At 37.0% G+C, this 23,028-nt stretch overlaps 1 protein-coding gene and 1 long non-coding RNA gene across 13 annotated transcripts in view; one reads left to right on the top strand and one right to left on the bottom strand.

Moving 5' to 3' along the window:
* LOC121064431 overlaps positions 1 to 1,038 on the bottom strand; it is a 33,527-nt gene extending 32,489 nt beyond the window's left edge. Inside the window, exon 1 of the long non-coding RNA XR_005816502.1 lies at positions 983 to 1,038. This is a non-coding gene — a long non-coding RNA (uncharacterized LOC121064431). The remainder of the gene's footprint in view (positions 1 to 982) is intronic.
* HDAC9 (histone deacetylase 9) overlaps positions 1 to 23,028 on the top strand; it is a 480,477-nt gene that overhangs the window by 322,369 nt on the left and 135,080 nt on the right. For all 12 annotated transcript variants that reach the window (XM_040545937.1, XM_040545942.1, XM_040545936.1 and 9 more), the window contains 3 exons: positions 5,171 to 5,348; positions 11,960 to 12,093; positions 20,122 to 20,242. In XM_040545937.1, the coding sequence (XP_040401871.1) occupies positions 5,171 to 5,348; positions 11,960 to 12,093; positions 20,122 to 20,242 (433 nt within the window). The remainder of the gene's footprint in view (positions 1 to 5,170; positions 5,349 to 11,959; positions 12,094 to 20,121; positions 20,243 to 23,028) is intronic.

A 23,028-nucleotide genomic window follows, 5' to 3' on the forward strand; every position in this document is an offset into this window, starting at 1 on the left:
AGAAGATCAGATGCCAGAAATACCCTTCAGAAGAAGGATCTGGAAGAAGAAGTGCTTGGAAGGCAACAGATCTTCCTGTTAAGGAAGTTTTATTTTCATCCTCACTTAGGGCAAAACTTCCTGCAGCACAAATGCATTTTTCCCCTTCAGTAATAATTGGTCCTTTGGGTAATTTTCAGGAGACAACATGGAAATTATAGGAAACATGGAAATTATATATGAAAAATAACCCTAGAGAACAGATTCAAAGAAACATTCTCAGAGGAAAAAAGCATCATAAGTTTAGTAATATTGAAGGTTTTGGGGGGAGTGGAGAGGACAGATAGCGTGTTAATGATTTTTAACATTTTCTAGACATCAGTACACATTTCATACCTAGCAGAGCGCCATTAGAGGCGCAACAATAGAGAGCTATAAACCTGGCCACAAATATATGAGACTCTCTAAGCATTAAGCTTGCTATTAGGAATTACAGATTTTGAACTTATTGAGGGAAGATTTCTATTGTAATGAAAAAAATGCAAAAGCATAAGCCCTGAAGAGAAACATGTAGATATCCATACATACTTAGGATTTTTTATGCCTATACCATAATCCTTTGACAATCAACAGCAGTTAAGCTACATATAAATGTATCAAACTGAATTAAGTTAAAAAAAAATAGGAGTGAATCCTTTTTTTTTTTTTCTGTACAAGACATAATATTTCAAAAGGGCACCAGATCATAGACAATTCAGCCATACTTTAATACCCAACATAGACCATCTAACAATCCAACCAAATACACTTGCAGATCACCAGTTCTCAGAGCCAGTAAAACAAGAAAGTAACTTTTATTAAAATCCTCCAAACACACACATCATTAAGCACTAAAACATAGAAATCATGTGTCTACGCATAAGAAGCATTCACACCAACCCTAATGACTTCCAGGTCCTCCTAGACAACAAATAGCAAAACAAAGAGAATAACAAATATTTACCTCCTATACCACTGAAAAGGTCATCCTCTCTTTAGATACTGATTCTAAATATCCTCCTCAAAATAATTACTGAGGGCCTGAGCTAGTTCCTTGAGAAGATGAAGAAAGACCTCCATTTGCTCCAGCCGAGGCCCTAATTGCTTGCCTCTACTAATGAACTAATCTCAGACACCTGGAACTAGCAGGCTCCATGCCGGGCTGGCAAGGCTCGGGTTACCTAAGAAATGCTCCAAACATATTCACACAAATCACTAACCCTGCAGATGTGCAAATACTGCTTTTGTCATATTGCTGGAGAGATGGACATGTGTTTGCGGTGCTGTAGCACATAAAACCCAAAGATGAATTCATTGTGTTGCACTAATCCCTTCCAGAGGCCAGGTGGGCATTTGGGGAGCCAGATAAGCATGTTGATTATCCACGTTACTCTTTGCATTAATCCGCTTGTGACACAGAGCATCACAAACATTCACAGCGTAAATATATAGATGGCTGGAAAATATGTATGTGAATGCCTGTTATCTGCAAAATGAAACCAAATCAGGAAGTTAGCCTAAAACTTTGGCTAAAACCTAAACAAGTCTAAACTCTGATGATGTCTAGAGTTTTTAAAATTACAGTTAAAGAATGTGGAAGTCACCTGAGGATGTAAGCAAACCCCATGGTAAGCCTTGTGAGATAAACTACTGCGCTTTTAACAATTTTTAAAAGTTTTTCAGAGGCAAACCATTTTCTGTGACCTCAGAAATTAAAGCAGGTGTCATGCAGCCTTCTATCCAACCATCCACAAATTTCTTGTCCCTCCCTGGGCTGATTATGCTGGTAAACATGTGTCAAATTTTAGGTATGTGTCTGCTTTCATTTGAGGAGGGTAGAATGATATAAGCAAAACACAGTTCATCAGAAAAATGCAAGAGAACAGGAACAGGCTCTCCTTTTGTCTCTTTGACAAACTGCTAAAATGTATAGCTGGCTGGCTCTTAGGTATTTTTCACAAAGTTTGATTAGTATTTAAAAAAAAGTACCCTCATTTGTTCGTATCCCTGAAAAATAGTGTTATTTATATTGCTTATATAGAAACAAACACCTGATCTTTTTCTAAGCGAAAGAAGCAACATTTTCATGACTTATTTACATTTGGTATTCCAAAACGTTGGTTTCCCCTTCTTCAGGATGCCAAATAAATAAATTAATAATAATAATAATAATAATAATAATAATAATAAAATAAACCCACTTATTTCAGCTTCTTAAGGTCAGCCACCTAGATTAGATTTTAGACATTGATTGAGTAGCTAACTTACAGCTTCACTGGATATAATTTTGCAGGCAATGTACAAGTGAAGTTCAGTTCTGAAAGTAAACGGAACGCAGACAAGGCTTGGAGCTCCAAGTCTATCAGCACAAAGGAAGGTCTAAACAGAAATTGCTGTGCTCAATATGAACCCCCACTGATAGCTGAATTTCCAAGAAGATTTCCTTCAGAAGTATATTTAAATAACACCACTTAATGCAAACTGCCAGAATGCACAGATGCACCCTTACTAGCTTAAAGAACATTTCAATAAGGAAAAATTACTAATGTCTTCTACACTGTAGTAATTATCAGAACAGTGGGCTTAATTAATGAATTGTCATTAGTTAGTGTAAACACTGAAAGATAGCTTCAAAAATCCCTTAGACTGAAGAACTACCAGATACCATCTATTTAATAAATGTAGTGAATTTAACCTATGAGGTCGAGGAGAGCACCAGAAATAACAAACATTTTGCTGATTTCACATATGGTAGTAAAACTGTGTGTGAAGAGGGGCTTCTGCAGTTCGGTAGGAGCATGTCTTCTTGCAAACTGCTTGGCTAGCTCTCACGCTTTGGAAAAGTAGGCAAGAGCTGGTGGATACAGTTGCATCAGGGACAATGCTGCTGTCACCACTTTACCCTGAGGTGCAGGAAGCAATTGTGCCACAGAAAGCAAAGGACTTCTTGTGCCTTCACTGCTGAGCACTCAGACAGCATTGAGGAAAGTGAATGGTAAAACCTCACAAAGGAATTTATCTACTTCTATTCTCCACAGTGAAAATATTCAACACAATAGCATCCATGTGTTCTTCGCTTCTCCTTTCCAATTGCATGCACCCATAACAAGCTTCACAAAAGATGTGTGTACCTCAGAGATCAAAAAAGTCCCCTCTGAAAATCATTAGTGTAGCAAAGTAAAGAAAATAAGGCACTTAGGTATTTCAAGAAAGAATTCCTGAATGTTCTGTTATGTTCTTAAGGAAAGGGAATACACAGACTTGTTCAGATACCTCCAGATATTTTCTGGAATATATAACACCATCCTGTCATCATACATTGAAAAATAAAAAATAGTTGGGGACTGTATTTAAAGAAAGGGAAATAGTTCATGACCCCAGACCAAGACACTTCTTGTAAAACCTCTTCTGCTTACTCATATTTTCTTTCTTCATTCAGTCACTTTTGACAAGGCCTCAGGTGATTTACCCTTCCCATGACCTTGTCTTTCCACTGAAGTGGTGACCCTCAGTATTAATGTGGGTTTTGAGGCTGCATTTTAAAGCATTTGTCCTGATTTCAGCTGTTACTGATGAGCACTCATTTTCCTAAAGGCCTCTTTTCTTGCATGCAGGGCGGGCATTCTTGCTCCCCACAAGCTGGGGATTCAATCTGCAGCTGGTGGTGGGCTGGGGTAGGCCTGGGGCGCTCCTGCCTGCCTTTCTGCACAGCCTCTGCTTCACCTCTCCCGGTTTCCAGCAATAGCATCCTGATCTGCCCCAGAATGGCAGCGTTTGACACCACTAATTGTTACTGGGTTTAAAATAATAATAATAATAAAAAGCCATATATACCATGTATATATTCCTGTGTTTATATATGTACTAGGCCTGGGTGAGGATAAATAGTGTCTGTAAATCTAAGATGGAAGTGTGAACTTCAACTGGATTTATATTGGGTTGGTCTATTCTCCCACGTGCTTGGTGACAGGACGAGGGGGAATGGGCTAAAGTTGCGCCAGGGGAGGTTTAGTTTGGATATTAGGAAGAACTTCTTTACTGAAAGGGTTGTTAGACATTGGAATAGGCTGTCCAGGGAAGTGGTTGAGTCACCATCCCTGGAGGTCTTTAAAAGATGTTTAGATGTAGCCCTTAGTGATATGGTTTAGTGAAGGCCTTGTTAGTGTTAGGTCAGAGGTTGGACTAGATGATCTTGGAGGTCTCTTCCAACCTAGATGATTCTGTGATTCTGTGATATTGCAAACTGGCTTGGAAATCTCTTTCTTGCTTTTGCTTTCTGTTGAGGTTCTAGGACCATATGCACAAAAAAATAAAAATTGGGGAAAAAAAAAAAGGGGGGCGGGGGGGCTTGGGAAGCAATCCTGCTCTGTGGAGTGATTGAATGCCAAGGTTCCTACTGACTTCAGCAGGGCCAGGGTTTCAACCTTTGTCATGTCAGAAGAAGTTGTCATCTATTGACAAACAAGATGAAGGTTGACATCTGCCTTTCTGCTCTGTCTCAGTCTTTTTACTCCTTCCTACCTTTCACTGAAGTGTTTGGTACTGCCTGCTGACAGAAGCAGTTATGGCCAAAAAAAAATAAAAAATAGTCCTGAAGTGGGATCTTACTCAACAATCCTCGGATTTCTAAATGATTTGTGAATACCGATGTTCAAAATGTTCCTGTTTTCCAGGCAGTTCTGGGAACCGAGCCCTCTGTCAAAACTTGCCTCACGGTTCCTCAGCAAATTTGGTACTGGGTAATAGGGACACTGCTCTTCACTTTCAGTGCTCTAGGAAAATTTGATTTTAATTTGTTTGTATAGGATCATAAAGTGCATAGTCTAACACCATGTTATATATTCAAGATGTTAGAAAAAGATTGGTCTTTTATAACTCTGCATGTGAAGCTGTCTTTTCCTCTCTCAGGGAGAACTGACAGGTTGCCTGCCATCACCTCCTCTCCAGCAAAGACAGGAGCCCACAATGTCAGTGTGAAAACATCTGTTGAATGGATTTATTGACTAGGTCTTAGGTGTGCTTTTTTTTTTTTTCTCCACACTGTTTATTACAGCCCTGACCTAATGAACTTAATTTGTTGACATGTTTCCCTCAGTGTCTTACTTGATCCCGTCTCACATTTCTTTCTACTGTGCTGTTTTCTTGGCAACAGGAGTTCCTGGCGCATCGGCGTGTCCACCAGTTGCAAATCTACCAGGCTCAGATGGCTACAGTTGGCATGGCGGGATTAGATAAACATCGGCCGGTGTCCAGGACCCCACCTTCCCCCACTGACTCCGCATTACCTCACCCAGCCATGGACCAGCCCAGCCAGCATGTCTACACGACTGGTAGGATTCCCTAAAGACTGTTTTTAATAGGCAGGGCAAATGCGTTTGTTCATGTGGGATCAACAGATTTAAATGCCTCGAATAACTCCTGCAGCATTGCATTCAGTTTTAGCCCTACTGTTCCTTGGTTTTATGACGCTGTACTGGCATCAAGTCAACCAGTGCAGCTGATAAATCACAGGGTTAATATTCACACAGTCATAAATTATTATCATTGACTGGCTCTGGTAATATAGCAACAGGTGCATTTTTTGTGCCTTTAGGTCATTTACAGCTTTTTCTTTCATTTCCCTATCCTCTGGCTCTTTTCTTCATGTTCTGTTTTGTAAAGAGACCACCAATAAGTTGAAGAAAGACCACCAGTAAGTGGGAAAGCTGCAGTATAATTCTCAATGTCTTCATTTGACAAGTCAGTCTACACTGCAAGGATGGTTTCCCTACAGAAAAAGAAAAACTGTAGCACTGACTGGAAAGTGATGTCAACTACAGCTTTGGTGTCTTTCAGCACTTGTGTGGAGTCTCTACAGAGGAAGGTTTTCTGGGCTGGCCCAACGTAATCCAATCACTTAGGGAGCATCTCCTATCAGTTTGGCCTAGACTGTCTGAAGCAGAGGGATTAGGACCTTCAGTGAAAGGAAGAAAAATGATGACAAAAAAAGTCATTTTTATAGGTAACCTAACCTTGCAAGACATTCCATCTTTTTAAGAGTCTGAATATCAGCACAACGTTACAATATGGTTAGAAGTAAAGTTTCACCTACTCTGTGCACAAGAAAGGGGAAAATAGTACTCGGAGATACTGTTTATTCAGGTTTTTATTGTTGGAAGTAATTGTTCCTTTGCATTGGTTGGCAGAATTTGCCATGCTCTAAAAGCTAACAGTTCTTGAGGACGTGACCATGTACTGATATAGGATGGGGTCCTCAATGGGCACTGTATGTGGCTGTGTGAGACAGTGTGCTTTCCTGCCTCTCAAATTAGAATGTGAACCTGGAAAGCAAAAGATTATTATCTTAAAGAAAAACAAAACAAACAAACAAACAAACAAAAAAGAAAAAGAGATGTCCTAAAAGCATTGGTGAATGGGTGCAAGGTGACATTCAAAAATGAGAGAGAATTTCTTCTGTACATATACTGTCAATTTAGGAATTTCACTTGTTGGGTAAGAAACATTTGGACTGTACAGATAGAAACCTGCTATTTCACTTTCCATGAGTTTCTGCAAAAAGACCAGCTGTGTAGAGACAGTATTATTAGGCCAGGCCACTGTTTTTCTTGTTGTGGTTCGTAGAGTCCCCAAGACATTGTAAACTCATTCTGAAAGACTCACAGAAGACAACAAAAGCAAGCTCACTGTGTATAGTCTTCAAAGTCCCGTTCAAAAATCTGCAGTTTCACTGGAAAAGTTGAATAGGGTTGCAAATTTAAAGGCTGCTGTTTGAGTCTGATTGCTAAAGTTTACTGACACCTCCTGTTACAAATCCCCAGATAGGGGACCAGGGCCAGGTGGGTAACATATATCCTGGGATTTGTGGCATCACCAGTGGAACTGTTTAAATGAGAAAATGTGAATATCAGATGGAGAGTAATAGAGGGAATAAAATGATGTAGGACAGACACTCAGTGCAGATGGTGTTGGGAAGTGCGACATACCAGGCACAAATGGCTCATTATTCAGCAAAAGGGAGCCTGATGGGGTTCTGCAATAGAAATACAGATAGTGCATATGCAGAGTCAAGGCATATTAAAATCAGGCAGGCAATTTAACCTTGTTCTTTTAGTAAAGCATTGCTATATGAACCACTGCACTGGAAAGAAAAAGAAAGAACCAATGTTGCTTATTCCACCTGAGATTCTCAATACTTCATTGAGCTCCTTTCTCTAAATAGGAAACAATTTTTTATTGAATCCTTGTTCTTTTCTTTTGTTAAAACTCTTTTTTCCTTCCAACTCTTTTTCAAGATAGTCACCTCTTATTAAAGAGAAAATCCTCCCATTCCCACATTCCCTATGACTTCGTTCCTTTTATAATAATTATGCTTCTCTGATTGATGTCTGTACTTTCACTTCGTGTTTATATCCCCCATGTACTGGCTGAAGAAGACATAGTTCAGTGCAATAGCTGCTTCCAAGCTGTGCCTATGCTAACTGGCCAGCCTATACCTCCTGGCTGAATGACCAGTCTGGTAATCCAACAGTGCTTACAAGTGCTGCATTCACAATGTAGCATTTCCTTTCTATTGGAAGAAAATCCCTTTCTCTAACACTCTTCAGGCTTACAAACATATATAACCTTTATCAGTGCAGTTTCTGAGTATGTTGAAGATAATTTTGTACTATAAGATTATCATTTTTGGATTGACTTTGCACAGAGGCCTTGCAACACCAATACAGTTTCTGTGAATAGTTATATATATAAAGTATTAACACATGATGTAGTATGGTATGATTTGGTAAGATAGTTTATAGAATGGCTTCATTTGTGAATCATTTCTCCTGAGTCTGGATGGTATCCTAGCATATATTCTTTACCCAGTGGAAAAAAAAGAAAATGAGACAGAGTTTTTATCTATTATTTTACAGCCTTTCCTAATTGCTTTAGGATGAAAGCCCTGAGCAACCAACCTGGCCTGGTCACAGTGCTGACCTGCTCTGAGCACAGGGTTGGACTAGGGACCTCTTCCAGCCTGAGCTATCCCATGGTTCTATGATTTGCTCCCTTAAGAGAGCACGAAATGAAACCAGCCATTACCCACAGCAATTGCTACACTACCCTTTTTAAAACTGTGCAAAGAAGGACTGGGTGGGTAGAAAGGGTGAAAATTCTCATGCAGCACAAAGTAAGGTCAAATTCTTGTCTTAGAAATTAAAATAAAAACACCTCCATGATTTGAATTATTTCATATTGCATCTTTTCCTATTTAAGGACAAATATGCTTAGAAGAGTAAAAAAGGTAAAAGGAAAACTGCTGTTGCAAAACATTACACCAGCATCAAAATAAGCCTGTATTATTATTAGTCATGAGAGAAAATGCTCTTGGCCAAATATCTGAAGAGAATCAGAAAGGTGATGGTTGTGAGAGATGTGTACAATATATATGCAGTATGTGCACAAATAGTAAGTTAAAGATGGAAAAAATATAAACTATTCTTGATGCTCACCTAGATGGTTTAAACAATATTTGGTATAACTTAGTTCAGGTTATTCTTCTGAATAGTTAACTAGATGCTCTTCCCTTGGATTTTCTTATTGGTACTACTGTTCTCCAGGATATTTTACTTTCTTCAAAGCATTCTGTTAGCCAACACATTTTCAGCTCTCCTGATCTCCCCTTTGTTCAAAATATTATTAAAATAAGTTGACCCAAATAAAGAATTTTGCTGAAGAATGAGTGTTCGGGAGTCCCCACTAGGGAGATCTTGATTTTTCTGACTTAGTGCAAATTCAATTTCTTTTGTCCTGTGTCCTCTATCATTATATGGTTCAGTGGTGCAACCATTCCAGTCTGTCATCAGGGCCACATTCTGACCTCAATAATATTGGTGTAAATCCAGAATAAAACCATCAGTCTCAGTGGAGCTGCTCAGATTTACACAAGGAATCTGAGAGCAGAATCTGGCTGTAGGCATTTCTTCTAGAGAGACAGAATAACCATCTTTTATTAATATTTCACAGCAGTCTGCAATTGAAAACAGTTGTCTCTCCCTCTCTCTCTCTTTCTTTTGTGGGGGTGGGGAGACTATTGGCTGAATCCTGTTAGGGAAATCCTACAGGCTATTTTTAGCAGTAAGCTCTACTACTGCATTGTGGTATCGTACCCAGCACATGTGCTGTATGACCAGCAGCCATACATCAGAATTACTTGCACATCCTAAATCAATTTAGATGCTTGCAATAAATGGAAACATATATCTCAGTCTTTTCTTAAGTTAAATAATCCTGTTTAGAAATAATTTCTTGCACTTTCTGGTGTGAATATCTTGCTATTTAAACGTTTGGAATAGAAGCTTCTACCATGCAATACTGACCTGACCAGTTAAACTGATTTTTGATTTGGACAAAGTAATTCACATATGACAAAATTACATTTTTATTTATTTTCTATTTGGGAAAAATTATTAACGCATTAAGAAAGGGATGCCTATATCTGTCTATATCTATCTATGTCTACCTATATCTATATCTATATCATCTATATCTATATTATACCTATATCTATATCTATACCAATATCTATACCAATATCTATATAATCTGTATCTATATTATATCTATATCTATATCATCTATCTCTATCTATATCTGTATCTATGTATATCTATATCATCTATATATCATCTAATCTATATCTAATCTATCTCTATACCTATATCTATACCTATATTATATATATCTACTTATATCGATATCATCTTAGACATTCTGCATTTCACTTCAAAACCTGTGTTTAGTTTCACCCCTGATACAGTATTCAAAAAGTGTCATTATTACATAATTTCTTCATTTTGTATATTCCTAACATAATAAAACATACATTTTTTTATTTCTATTAACTGCAGTTTGGACTATGCAAATCTAAGACTATAGGGAACACTCATAATTGGAATAATATGATGGCTGAAAGAGTGGCAGACAAGAGATACTTTCAACTTTGAACTACTCTTGTCAACATTTAACAACATATGTTTCCATCGAAGTCCATTGGATATAAGTGCCTGCCTTGCCTAAGTGCTTCTGGAAATCCTGATGCATGTCCATTTAGCATTTAAACACCTCCCCTGTTGGTCAAAGGGATGGGAGGGAAGGTTTTCTTAGTTAATATTATAATGACCACTGCCAATTGTACAATCTGGGTATGCAATAGACAGTAGAAGTTAAAGCTTTGGGTGCTAAGAAAAGGGAAGCTAGATACGTAAGCATGCATCTATTTGCATGCACACTTGATGTTTCAAATAACTTATAAGACCTGATGATAGAGCAGCAAAGCTTATAAACTGTGCAGTGCAAATAACTGCAAAGAAAGGAAATTATTAAGTGCTTTGGCAATGCCAGCAGAGATTTTAGGCTGCATTAGTTTATTAGTTCCAGATTTTCACTGGTTCTTTTTTATTCTTTAAAAGAAAACAAACCAAAAAAATAAGTACAAGAATTTATTGCCAATGCACTATTTTGTTTGTTGGATAACTGTTTAGCATAAAACCAGTCATGCTACATGTAGGTATTATTTTTGTGTTCTCCTTATGCTAAACACGATTGTCATATTATCATTTTGACTTAAATAGCAAGATCCCAAAGGATCAGTTCTAAAGTGCATGAGCTAAGTAATATGACAGCATAAATATTTCTAGAGCAGCATAATTTAAAAATTCTGGCTTCTAACTGAATTTTCTCAGAACCTTAACTTTGCATTACCCACAATGTATACAGACTCCTATTCAGCAAAATTTTTAAACACTTTAATAAAGTTCAATATCCATTCAAGAACTTTGCTGAATAAGGGCGGTATTGAGCATGTTGTTGAATCTGGACTTTAATTTTATATTTTCTTCACTGGCTGACTTTTCAGTAGCAGGCTAACACAATTTTCCCAGAACTGTGTTGGCATCCCAGCAGTGATGGCACATAAGAAAGAAGTTTTGAATGCCAAGTTTTGCAGCTTGAAGAAGTTGTTAATTTGAGTCCCTTTCAATTGTAAGGGGAAGAAAAATCCAAATGTTTCCCAAATGAAAATGGTTCACAGGGGTATTTTTTGTTCCAGACATTTCTGAGGGACATGCAAACAATAAGTAAATAAATAGCATTATTTTTCAGTGTCCTAGACTTGGTTTAAGAGCCTTGAAAACTGAAGATTAGTTTTCAAGCCTACTCTCTAGAATTTCTCTCTTGCTTTTAACACACAGCTACAGAGCAATGTGATATCAATACCTCTGTGGTATAAAGTTGTTCTGTCCTTGGCTAAATGAGCATATAAAATTCCAAAGGAACCTTGCATTGCAGTCTAACAACAGGATTTGGTCCTAATTGTGTAGTGAGTGGAAGTTTTCTTTTTAATGAAAAATGACTCTGGCTGCTACTGCTGTATCTCTCTGAAGTTTCCACCTGATATGCTTTTGACTTAATATAGTATCAGTTAAGCAGTACAAATACAGAGTAGCATTGTCATTGTAAAAATTATTTTAAAAGTTGTTTTTCTGAGTGGTTTAGACTGCTATGAATAAATAACATTTTCTTGTTGTATAGATGTTGATTAACAACCTTAACTGGCTTTATCCACTAGATATAGAGAAAATAACTGATTCAGTAACATGACTCATTTTTTTCTAGCCATAAAAGATTTAACAAGGCACCACCCATTTTCCTTTCTTCTTGACAGTTGTGGTTTTAGTATAGTTTCTTGAACATTATTTTTTACTTTCTCAGTATGACAAGATAGAACTTTTAAGTCAAAATTCACAGTCTCTCAAAGAAAATAGCATTTAAGATCCAGAATTTTCATCTTTTTCCAACTGACAAATAAAATCTAGTTGTGCTATAGTATGCGTGACCTGAGACTATATAACTTCCATTTGTTTTACTCACTGTTTCTTATTGTGTTGTCTTTGTACTGAAGGTGTTGTATATGACAGTCTGATGCTGAAGCACCAGTGTATGTGTGGCAACTACGCTAATCACCCTGAGCATGCTGGAAGGATCCAAAGCATCTGGTCGAGGCTGCAAGAAACTGGGTTGCTAAACAAGTGTGAGGTAATAAAAGATAAAGACCAGATACTTGACTTTTTAAAGTAGATGGAAAAATTATTAAGTCCTAAATCTGTCTTAATTCTGTAAGAATAGAGTGAATTAACATTAAATTATTTGGATTTATCTGGTGATATTAAAATAGCACATTTTAGGAAAGCACACTTTCCAAGCAGAAAACAAATAATTTGCACCATAGACGTCATATCCAAATGCATAAGAACCTAAAATTCAGGCATAACTCTGCTCCTCGCCTTGATATAGGAATTTAGAATGACAGAATCAAATGGCAACTGCAGAACTTTCAATAGAACAGTTCTCAATTTCTTGAAGCAGCTAACAATTTTACTTCTGTAGTAGTAAAGAGCACTGCTTGTATACATGTAGTTTCTATCACTCCATAAGCACACTGAATCTTCTCTTATTTCCGGCTACAAATTGTTTTCAAAAGCATTTTAATTTTTCTGGAGTACAATGTGTGCCAAGTCAAAAAAACAAGGCATTCAAAGTGCAATCTTCTAGATAACATCAAAGCAAAAACGAAGCTTTCTTCTATTTTGATTTCCCTCAAAAAATCATGTATTAAAATATCATGCATAAAGCAAACATGGGCTCTCAGGTTCGTATATGTCTTGGGTTACTGAAAAACAACTTTTCCTACCACTCACTGCTTCCTGCCAGTTGTGCAGCACTGTCAACTTCTGCAGAAGCCTGTGGCAAACAAGGGTGCTTACTGCACTGCAGCACAAGTCAACAAAGTTCAGCAGAAGTCTGCTTATGTTTTCAGGATTTCCAAATTGTCAGGATTCATATACTCTCTTTTTGTTTTTGATATTTATTTATTTATCTATTTATTTATTTATTTATTTTGAGTTTTTTTGAGTTACTTTTCTTTAAATACTTAGGTTTTTACAAACCCAAAGGAACAGGTACAATAGCCCCCCCCCCCCCCCCTTTTTTTTTTTTTTTTTTAGTTATTACTGGCTGTACACAAAGAGTATTCTGCCTAGTATACTGGGCAGTGAGATATTGCAAGGACTAGAAAAGGATTTGTTGTATACAATCATTTAACTAGATGGCAGCACTCTAACAGGCTACTGTTGTTTTTTAGCCTTGATAATTTTTTCAATCTTCAAGAAGACATTCTTTCAGCAAGGTCCTTAAGGCCACATATCACACAAGTGGTTTCATTGATGGGATCACATAATTAAGGAGTAAGTTAAACACCCAGTTGAGTGCTTTACTAAATGAAGGCCTAGATACCTTACTGACTCAGGACCCATATTATACAGAAAAGACAAAAGAGGGCAAACAAGTAAAATGCAATGTGCTACTATGTATTACTTTCTTTAGCAATAAACAGATATTGCTGAACAATAAATTGTATAGGTCTGGAAAAGGTAAATTGGTAAAGTAGTATAGATTAGTTCTGAGGTGCAGGCCAGTTTCTTGGAAGACTTATGGCTTTCTCTTACAATTCTGCAATTTCAAAAATTGAACTATAGCCCATTAGGTCTTACAGAATCCAAAGAAAGGGCAGAAAAGAAATAAATAATTTCATGTTGAATGGCATTCAGTTAATTTTGACTCCCATTGTGTGCTTTGAAATGAAGCTGGAATGTGAAATGAGCTGTCAAAATGTAAACTGTGATAAAATCTTGAGGAACTTCTGTGTGAAGTTCATGCATAGAACTGGTGTTTATCTTGATCCTGTTATGTAGTGAAAGGCAGGATTATATCTGATGATGTAATCCATCCTTTGCTTCACTGAATTCTCTAGCATTGCTTGATATCAAGCACATCCTTAAATATGCTCACTTTTAAAAATATAGAAGGGTTGAAGTGATTTGCTTCAACGGTACTTGGATTCTTTAGAAAAGTTATTCAGCTGAATATATGATTCGTCACTAAAGGAGTGGTTATTGCATTATTCAAGAAATAGTGAGTTAATACCATTAAATGTGTTCTGGAATATACCACGTTGAGGTTGCAGAGCCAAAGCATCACTTGCACTGCACTGTCTCTTTTACTGACTTCTGAATGCTCCCTCATGGACGTTAGTATTTCTTAATATAATTTCTCAATATAGTTTCCCAGAGTTTCTGTCAGAAGGAGTGGGGAGATGGGGGGAGGTTTTACCACATGCAGTGTCTCATGCATCAAGTCTGAAGGACAGCTTAGGAACAGCAACCTGCAACAGCCAGTTAGCAAACTCTCTGCAGCAACTGTAAACTTTTTTTTTTTTTTTTAATTAAAAAATAATCCCACAAATGGACTGCAGTTCCACTTTTGCTTGATGAGAAGTTCCAGGATCAAATCCAGCTCAGTCAGGTGTAGCACAGATCTCTTACCTTGCAACATGTGCATCCTTAATCACAGGAGTGTGCCAGGGGGCCCTCCCTATTTTCTTTTTCTAGCAAGAAACCTTTATGTAAATGAAAAATCTATTTCTATATGATCTTTTTTATCTCCGTCAGGGAACAAAACATGGTCTCTAAACCGTGTAGCGAGGATTAACCCCTCTCATGCACCTCATATCTCTGGCCCTGGAGAGATGAAGAGCACAGAGAAGCCAGGCATTGCCAGCTGGGCATGGGATAATGGAAGTCATACATACTGGGATGACACCGGACTCATTGCAGTTAATAGATTAATCTAGATAGGTTAATATAGACTTAACCCACTAACTGTATATATTGCTCACATTGTCCTCATATATAGCAAATTTAAAATATAGCTTGGTAAAATCATAACAACATTTGACTAGGTTACTCAAAACTGTATCTTCACTACAAAATAAAATATGCCTGGGACTGTTCTTCACCACTGTGGCCAACTGGCGTGGAAAAGCCCATTTTTCATACTATCAGGAATGCTCCCTGGCCCATGCCAGTGCCCCAGCCATGTCTGGGAGGTTTTTGGGAGAGTGTTAGTTGCTGCTCAGCCAAAACGGTGTGAAAGACCACTTTAGCAATTTAATAGTACAGATGATTGTGTTCCTCTGCCTGGGAATGTTTCCTGGCACTGCTTAATTTATTGCTGCATATATAGCCAAAAGGACTTGTTTCTCCAGACTGTATTTTGTCTTTCTAGACATAGATCTTTGAGCTCTAGAATTATTCAAACAAGGTTAATAGGATTCTTGCTAAATCAAGAATCTAGTTCTAGCTTTTGGAATATTTTTTTTTGTTGTTTGTTTTAAATCCTATCGTTTTTCCAAATGGATAGATTACTTCCCCCATTGTTTTTCCCAAGTTGAAAGAGAAAAACATTCAGATCACGGCCAGCCCTGGAGAGTGGGACCTGAGACACCAGTCCCTGACTGAGCCCAGGAGAAGAAGGTGCAATCATTACCCCCTGTACTGGACTTTTTTATGGTCCTGGTATTTAAGAAATGTATTGGGAAAGTACAATTTGGTTATAATATTTTTTCATTAGGTTAGCAGTGTTGTGTATGTTTCTGAAATATCTGTTCTGTGTTTGGTAAAAGTTGACCAATGCAGAACAGACAGCTGTGAAATGCAGCCCCAGAACAGGGCAGCTAAAAGACTGGCATAAGAACAGCCATTACCTTTTTTTTGTATTTTATTTTTTTTTTTATTTTGGAATTTTCTCTTTGTAAAGAACGATGCATAGCTGCCTTACCTTTGGGACAAAAGAAAGACTGAGTTTTGTTTTGGTAGTGGTGTCTGCTTTCCACTTGTTCTATGGAGAGGAAGTATTTACCTAGCTCCTGTGGGGCCATAATTTATGCACAAAAAAAAAAAAAAAAAAAAAAAAAAAAAAAAAAAAAAAAAAAAAAAAAAAAAAAAAAAAAAAAAAAAAAAAAAAAAAAAAAAAAAAAAAAAAAAAAAAAAAAAAAAAAAAAAAAAAAAAAAAAAAAAAAAAAGAAAAGAAAAGAAAAGAAAAGAAAAAAGTAGACAAGGTTCCACTTCATGCTCTCACCTCTACTTCCTATAGGGACTGTGTTCCAGCAACATTTTCCTTTTCAGCCTGGAATTTGATATGAATATGGGTAATTTTCTGGAACGAAGACATTTTACACCTCCTGCTGTCCACATCTCATGGACCAAAGGGGACAGAATGAAAGAATTAAAAGTTTTACAAACCTTTGAGTCTGCCAGATCACATGGACCAAAATATATCAAAAAATTCCATCCTCTGAGCCTCAGTTTACCACTAAAGAAGAAATAACACAGGCAAGTCTATAAAGACACTTTAAGAGCAAAAATCTTTGCAGTACTGAACATACTCAGGTTAGGCACTGGAAGCCCCAAACACATGAAGATAATAACTGCATCTTTCTGTGTGTGTATGAATGATATACCTGTGATTTCCTCATAAAGAAGAGAGAGAGTGATGTGGGTGTACTGACTGGCAAAATATCCATGTTATCTCTGTGTATTTTTTCAAAATAAGAGAGAATTTAACAATTATGAGAAATCTCAGAAAAGTAAGAAACACTCTGAAGACCTTGTTTACAAACTGAATAACCTGAGAGAATCTGAGACACTGTCTCCATACAAATAGCTGCAGTAAAGGCAATGGTCATCTTATATTGACAGACCTGAGTGAGAAATATTGCTTAAGCTATGTCAACAATTCCTGTTAGTTTAGCAGAGAGAAACAGGCGGTGTCACCTTTGTCTTTTTGAATCTCTGACTATGCAAGAGTTTAGTCTGCTGAAAGTCTAACCAAAATCTCTAGGTTAACAGAGGTTATCTATGTGAAACTTTAATGATCTATTTTAACAGGAGACCAGACGAGACGGTCCTCTTTGACCTTAAATTCTATGGAAGGTGAAAGCATTTTCCTGTTGTGGGGAGAATAACTTTCTGGTTCTGGACTGTTTTTTTGAAGTGCTTAGGTGCATTTTGCTCTCCTGGGATGTGCAAATGTGTCTGCTGATGAGGGGACCTGCATATGGCAGAGGAGGGAACCAACACACAAATTGCTACACACATTAGAAAAGAATGACTTGCCTTTCTACTATGGATGTATGACCAAACACGCCCTTTCAAGTTCCCCAAATGAAACAAATATGGTCCAAAAGTTCTCCTATGCTATTTCACCTTTTTCATCAGCTTTATGTCATTTTTCTGCTTTCTAGTACACTTTAGGCTTTTGATGTTACCAAGGGCAAAGAAAATGAAAAAGGACATATTAAAATAAAAAAGATGTGGATAAAAATGTATGTCTAAAGTTATACAGATGCATATGTTATGTTGTCTAATAGCTCATGCCAGCAAGAGACAGAAACTTGCTTTACATAACTAAAGTTATATGATTCCAGACTCTGGTAACAGACTTACGGCATGTGCTTTTATAAATCTGCTAAATCCTGACATCATTGTGTAAGAAGAATTGTTCTTATTATTACAGGTCATTTTTAGTGTCACTTTTTGTGTGTGTGTGTGTGTGTGTGTGTGTGTGTGTGTGTGTGTGGAAACTTAGGTAGTTATAATTTTAATGTTATTCAAGATGGATTGACCTGCAGAGATACAGAAAAGGTGGGATGAAAGGAACTATAAATGAGGAGTTGTGAATGCAGAAACAGTGCAGACATGCACTCTTTACATTTCCCTTTCCTCCTGCCATTTACTGTGTAAAGGAAATGTGCTTGCTAATGTTCAGTGTTGTAGCTGGAGAAGCCTTGGAGAACGGGCAGCTTGGCTGTTGGCTGCATCTTGAGGACCTTACTGTCAGGAGTAGCCTGAAGTAGGCTGCTAGATGCTATTTGGTTTCTTCAACAAGCCTATTTCTCCACAACCTGTTTCTTCCTAGAGAACCTGGCTGGCAATATTGGGTAATAGGTAGCTCCTCAGCAAAATACTCTCCACTCTGGTTCATTCTGGGGAGGCCAATTAGAGACCCTACCCAGTTAGTGTAGAGCTATAGGATGCCACAGAGCTCCCCGTTATAAGAATAACGTCTGGCTGTGGGTCTTCTCGTAGTTAAAGTGGTACAGCATTTAACAGCACTTAAAAAGAGACAGACAGTTAACTGTCTTAAGCAAGTCCTATAGAGCTTTTGTGTAACTTGTAGAAAATATATGACCAGAGTATTTTACTCAAGGTTCTTTGATGTCACCTTCATAAATTACCCCTATACTTTTCTTACATATTTGTTTTAGCTGTCCTAGAAACTAACCCTCCTTCCCTGTTTTGCTGTGAGGAACTGGATATAAAGATTTTAAGCAGCTGATCAGAAACATAGACATTAATGAGAATAGATGAATGAATAAATGTTACCAGTCACCTCGCTTGTGAAGAAAAACACTTCATCTGACCCAGAAGAACTATTATAGAGTGTACTGACTCCATGAAGTAACATAATGTGCTGATTTTGATTGTTCAACTGTGTGTTAAAAGGATGTGAGTGCACTGCTACGAATTCTCATGTGAGACTGGGAGAGGCCTGAAGAAAGTAGCGATGAAAAAAGGGTTTATTAAGTCATTTAGTTCTTGGATCATTCCTTTAAATGTTTTTTCCACTGCTGTGTTCAGTCCAGTTTTAAACACTACAAGAAATAGGGCTTCCACCATTTCCCTGGAGGGGAGCTCGTTCACAGTCATCTAGATCTAACTCTTAGGACATTTTGCTTGATTAGTTAGAAAAAATTGCTACTGCCTAACTCAGTATAAATTGTGCTTGGTTCTCTCCTAACATCCCCGTACCCACCACCCAGCAGCTCCTTTTGTCCTCACATTCTCTTTAATATTTCTGATATCACTTTCTCCTAGTGAAAAGGTTGGTGCTTCTGGATGTGCATGAGTAGGTGATGGATATAATAAGAATGACAACTTAAACTCTAAAAAAAATAGATGTGAAAAATATTTCTGTGACAGGTTAATCAGTCTAGTAAAACTAGGTAGGTCTATTTAGATAACTCCTGTACCTGTTTATTTGTAGACCTTGACAGTCAGACGGATCCACAGTCAAACTTGTGAGAGGTTTTGCCCCAGATGTTCATAATGACCAGCTCTGCAAACAGAGTCTAGGACATTAAAAACAGTCCATGTTCTCTTTGTGTTATGAACAGGAAAGATGATCTTGGGACCCGAACTTTGTTGACAGTGCTGTTTATTATGCCCAAACCTGAACAAAATCTGCTTCATGTTGCTGTGTTTGCAAAAGCACTAACACAGGCAGAGAAGTAAATATTTCTATGACACTCTGTAACTCCTGATACATACAAGGAACTGACCTGGTGAATAAGAAAATGTTAGTTTTATCTTTTCTTCCTTCTTTCCTATCTGCCTTTTTTTTTTTTTTTTTCTAAACTGATTAAATTTATAGAATTGATTTATAGAAATAGTCCCTTTTTTAACACTGATTTAAGTGGGGAGAGTACAAGCTGGTGAAACAGTTAAAAAGACAAACTTCACTTGCAAAAACATAACAAAGCAAGTGAGTCAGTATCTGCAACAGAAAAAATGATCCTGGGAGATCAAACATACATTAAAAAAAAAAAATCAAAATATTTTATTGAAGAGCTTACACGTTAATTTTCTTCCTCTCTCTGGCTCTCCTCACTGTAATCATGCTCTCCCAACAGCATAAATTGCAGGTATGAAAATGACACAAAAAACATTAATGCATACTCAAAACACATCTGCAGATTACAAGTGTGAATAAAGTTTTGTTTTTCAAACTAGAAGTTTTCTAGCCAACTCTCTGACTTAAAAAATATCTCACTTTTCGTTTGCATTTCGTAAAATAATGTAGATAAAGTCAGAATCTTTTCTTTCCCTTGTATGTGAAACCCTGTATTAAGTTAACTCTGCTAAGACTTAAGTGAAGCATTTGTGATAAACCACACACACATTTGTTTTTCATATAGCATTACTTTAATAAACAAATCAGTGTCACATTCCTGCATGATGCAATTTCAACCCATTATTAATCATACTAAATGTTATTTTGGACCTTTACTTTCTTTTTTTTCCTTTTTTTTTCCTTTTTTTTTTTTTTTTTCTCTTTCCCCTAAATATTGTCAGTGGAATATTGTAGGCCTCTGCTGTTTTCTTTCAGCGAATTCGAGGTCGAAAAGCCAGTCTGGAGGAAATACAGCTGGTTCACTCTGAACATCATTCACTGCTGTATGGCACCAGCCCCCTGAACAGACAGAAGCTGGACCCCAGGAAACTCCTAGGTCTGTACAGGCCTCTATTCTACTGAGAACAGCACATTCCAGCACTGTCATTAGTCATAGCTGGTGTCAGTTTAAAATACTTGGCAAGCAGTGTGACAAAAATTCACTTTTTCCAAATGCATTGCTGTGTGGAAGGAGAATGTTACAATGGAAGCCAAACATAGATTAGCAAAATGCACAGACTGGAAAGCAGCAATAGAAGTTTCTCCTCATTTGCTCTGAAACCGTCAAAGTGTTAACCCATTATTGTAATTTGCTCTCCATCAGAAGTTGATGGCAATTTTGAACATGGTGGTCTTTGATCTCCTTGTGTTCTTTGCTTTGAAAATGGGAGTTTAAGATACACTTGCTTGTCAGAATTGCTTGTTTGCTGTTCTCATTTGCTTTATTTCAATGATTTCAGCCTTGCTGATTGCGGATACCATGCCTGAGTCTTGCTACTAAGTGAACTTTATTTTAATGCTTTCCTATTATGCAGAATACAATATCTTTCTGAATAACCAGGAAAAGACATATTAAAATATTAAATGGATCCATGAATGGCATAAAACTGACAAGATTTTCATATCAAGTATCTTCATACACAGCCAATGCTCAACATTCGCTTTCATAGTAGAAAAGTAGGGTTAAATTGAGCTCTGTCATGACTGGAGCGTGAAGCAGAGCATCTTGTCACACCTGCTACAGAGGATTTGAAAGGAAACACAAACAGTGCATTTTAGAAATAATGTGTGAGTGAAATCCTGCCCCTAAATCCCAGCACACTAGATGGAACACACATTCTCAACTATTTTTATAACACTTTAAGATGTAGAGATTTTCCTAAATGTGATAAATCCCAACCCAAACAAAAACAATACTAGCCATCAAAAGAAATTGCTGTCACAGTTCTAGTAATACATAGCAATTATCTTGCTTTAGAAAGAGTTCCTTCTATAATGCAGATTGTTGCTTCAGTGAGTCATAAAAGTAGGTAGGAAAAACGTCTTGATCACAGTATTATCTAAGTTTATATACCTTCTTCAAGCTGAAATAATTACAATATGTTAGATTCTCAGAAGACGTAGTTTTCAAAGTAGGAAATCCTCATCTTTTTTTTTTTTTTTAAAGAAAAAACACTAAATTCCTGCAACATTAAAAACTGGAAACATTTTGATTTGGGTTTATCAACATTGTCAAAATGTTCCATTTTGATAAAGTCAAGCATTTCATTTAGATTTTGTTGGTTTTGATTCATTTCATTTTAATTTTTACATTATTTAATATAACATACATTTATATGAAATCTTGTTCCCATTTTGGATCTCAGTGGTTGACTAGCATATGGGATGCAGTGTGTAGTCTCAGTAATGGGGTGAAAAAAGTAATGGACCCAGATATTCTTGCTGTGTTTCTGCCTATGTATAAAGAATACAGAAGACTTTGTTTGCCTAGTCTTAGAAAACCATTTCTTTGCCCGCTGTTCTTTACTCAGCACTCCTTGCCTTTTTCATTTGGCACTCAGTCCAAAACATTTACTCTCTGAGTTTATATCAAGATCACACTCCTAGCATATATTCTGAGTGTATCCTTGGCTTAATGCCCTTGTCTGTCTCTGTAGGATGTTTTCTTGCTGCCTCTCACATGGCCTTTTACCAAGACAACAGTCAACGAAACACTCTTCCCACATGCTTTTGCATGTGCCTTTTTTTTTTTTTTTCCCTTTGGCTGGAACCTCTGATCATTTGAGCTTTCATACTCTTGTATAAAAGAACTAAATTATCTTTTACATTTTTCCAAAATGCAGTGTGACTGTTCCACCCTTCGTTGTCCCCAGTTCTGTGAGGTTGAACCTAACCAATGCTGACATTAAAATTAACATCTTGGTATAGCATAAAAATTCAAAATGATGTGTAGCAAAGGAGAAAAATCTAAAGGAAATGTTTCTCATAAAAATTGTCATCAATAACATCATCTCATAAAACAGTCCTACTTCAGTGAAAGTGCTTTATTTTTTTTTATTATTTTTTTTTCCTGCAGAAGTTGTTTCATCAGATTATGGCTTTGCATCTTAATGAAAAGAGTTTCATTCCTTCCCTTACTCCTCTACCCACCCAAAAAGACAGAGGCACACTTTGTTCTCCACTCTTAAGCCTCAGAAAAGTGTTTGTTCCCTTTTTGCTGTTCAGAAGACTACATCTGCATTGTCTGAAGGTCCTTTCTTGCTAACAAGCAGTTTCTGTATCTTTCAAAGAGAAAAGAAGCACTTGAAGGAATGAAATTAAGTATGACTAAAGCTAGAAATGTACTATCTGTCAATAAATGTTTATTTCCCTGTTCAGGTAACCTCCTTTGTTCTGGAAGGCTGCAAAGCAAAATGGCTGTAAACTACTGAAATCAGTGAGAATTATGAACACAGATAATGTGAATATTCTTAATGCTTTCAGAGTATAAACTAGCTTGAACTCTTGGCTTGATTTTTTCCAAAACAGGTCTTACAAATACAGCTATTGCAAATGATCACTTCAATTTTTACACTATTGTGCAGCTAAGCTTTTGACTGATCGTATTTCACTGTGGTGTGTTAAGCAACATGTTATGTTGCATTACATTTTCTTGACATGAAGGAAACTAATATGGAGACTGTGTGTCACATCACATTATGGTTTCATGTGACAGAATACAACCTTTCAAATCTCTCTGAATAAGCTCAAGGGCAGAACAGTTATCAAGCAGCTCTTACAAATTTGTTTGCTTTTTACCTCTACAACAATAATTAAGAAAGTGTTTCTAAAAAGCAAGTTTCC

The sequence above is a fragment of the Cygnus olor genome, chromosome 2, assembly GCF_009769625.2.
Source record: "Cygnus olor isolate bCygOlo1 chromosome 2, bCygOlo1.pri.v2, whole genome shotgun sequence".
NCBI classification, from domain to species: Eukaryota; Metazoa; Chordata; class Aves; order Anseriformes; family Anatidae; genus Cygnus; species Cygnus olor.